This window comes from Myotis brandtii, unplaced genomic scaffold (genome assembly GCF_000412655.1).
Source record: "Myotis brandtii unplaced genomic scaffold, ASM41265v1 scaffold147, whole genome shotgun sequence".
NCBI classification, from domain to species: Eukaryota; Metazoa; Chordata; class Mammalia; order Chiroptera; family Vespertilionidae; genus Myotis; species Myotis brandtii.
This window is the reverse complement of record NW_005355292.1, coordinates 350,376-350,899: the sequence shown is the minus strand read 5'-3', so window position 1 is coordinate 350,899 and position 524 is coordinate 350,376. Positions and strand designations below refer to the sequence as shown.

At 63.0% G+C, this 524-nt stretch overlaps 1 protein-coding gene across 1 annotated transcript in view; it reads right to left on the bottom strand.

Moving 5' to 3' along the window:
* The window catches only part of LOC102242410 (carbonyl reductase [NADPH] 1), a 3,810-nt gene extending 3,652 nt beyond the window's left edge, over positions 1 to 158 (bottom strand). The window contains exon 1 of the mRNA XM_014535657.1: positions 5 to 158. Coding sequence (XP_014391143.1) covers positions 5 to 61 — 57 coding nt within the window. The 5' untranslated portion in view covers positions 62 to 158. The remainder of the gene's footprint in view (positions 1 to 4) is intronic.
* Between the last annotated feature and the right edge of the window lie 366 nt (positions 159 to 524).

Here is a 524-nt window from a genome sequence, read left to right as displayed (position 1 = left end):
TGGCAAAGCCGATGCCCTTGTTGGCCCCGGTCACGAGCGCCACGCGGCTGCAGGACGACATGGCCGGGCAGGAGGCTCGTGAAGCACTTGCGTGGAGAGCGGAGCGGGCTGTGGAAGCCCAATGGCTGCGACCAGGGCCCGGGAGGCTCCGAGCATCAGCGCACGTGCTGGACTGGGCGCCAAGGAGCCTCTTGCCCAGTGCGCAGGCGCAGGCGCAGGCACAGGGGCAGGTGCAGTCCTCGCTCCCTCTGGGCGTGGCCCAGGGACCCTCCCACGGGTGCTTGTTAGGTAAACAAGGGCTGCCTGCAGGGTGACAGGTGGGCTGGCCCAAGTCTAAGGCCACTGTCTGCTGGCTCAGCCCGCTGGGCAGTAGAGAATCATTTTGATTGGTTGTGTGGCTACCTTTCAACTGAACCCTATCCTTGGTTCTCCAAGGGTTTTTCCTGGGATTTCCCTAAGCGTTAGAAATGGAACATTTGTACAGACTGCCCTCCTTCCTGGCCCTCTAGCCCCCTGCCCCCTTG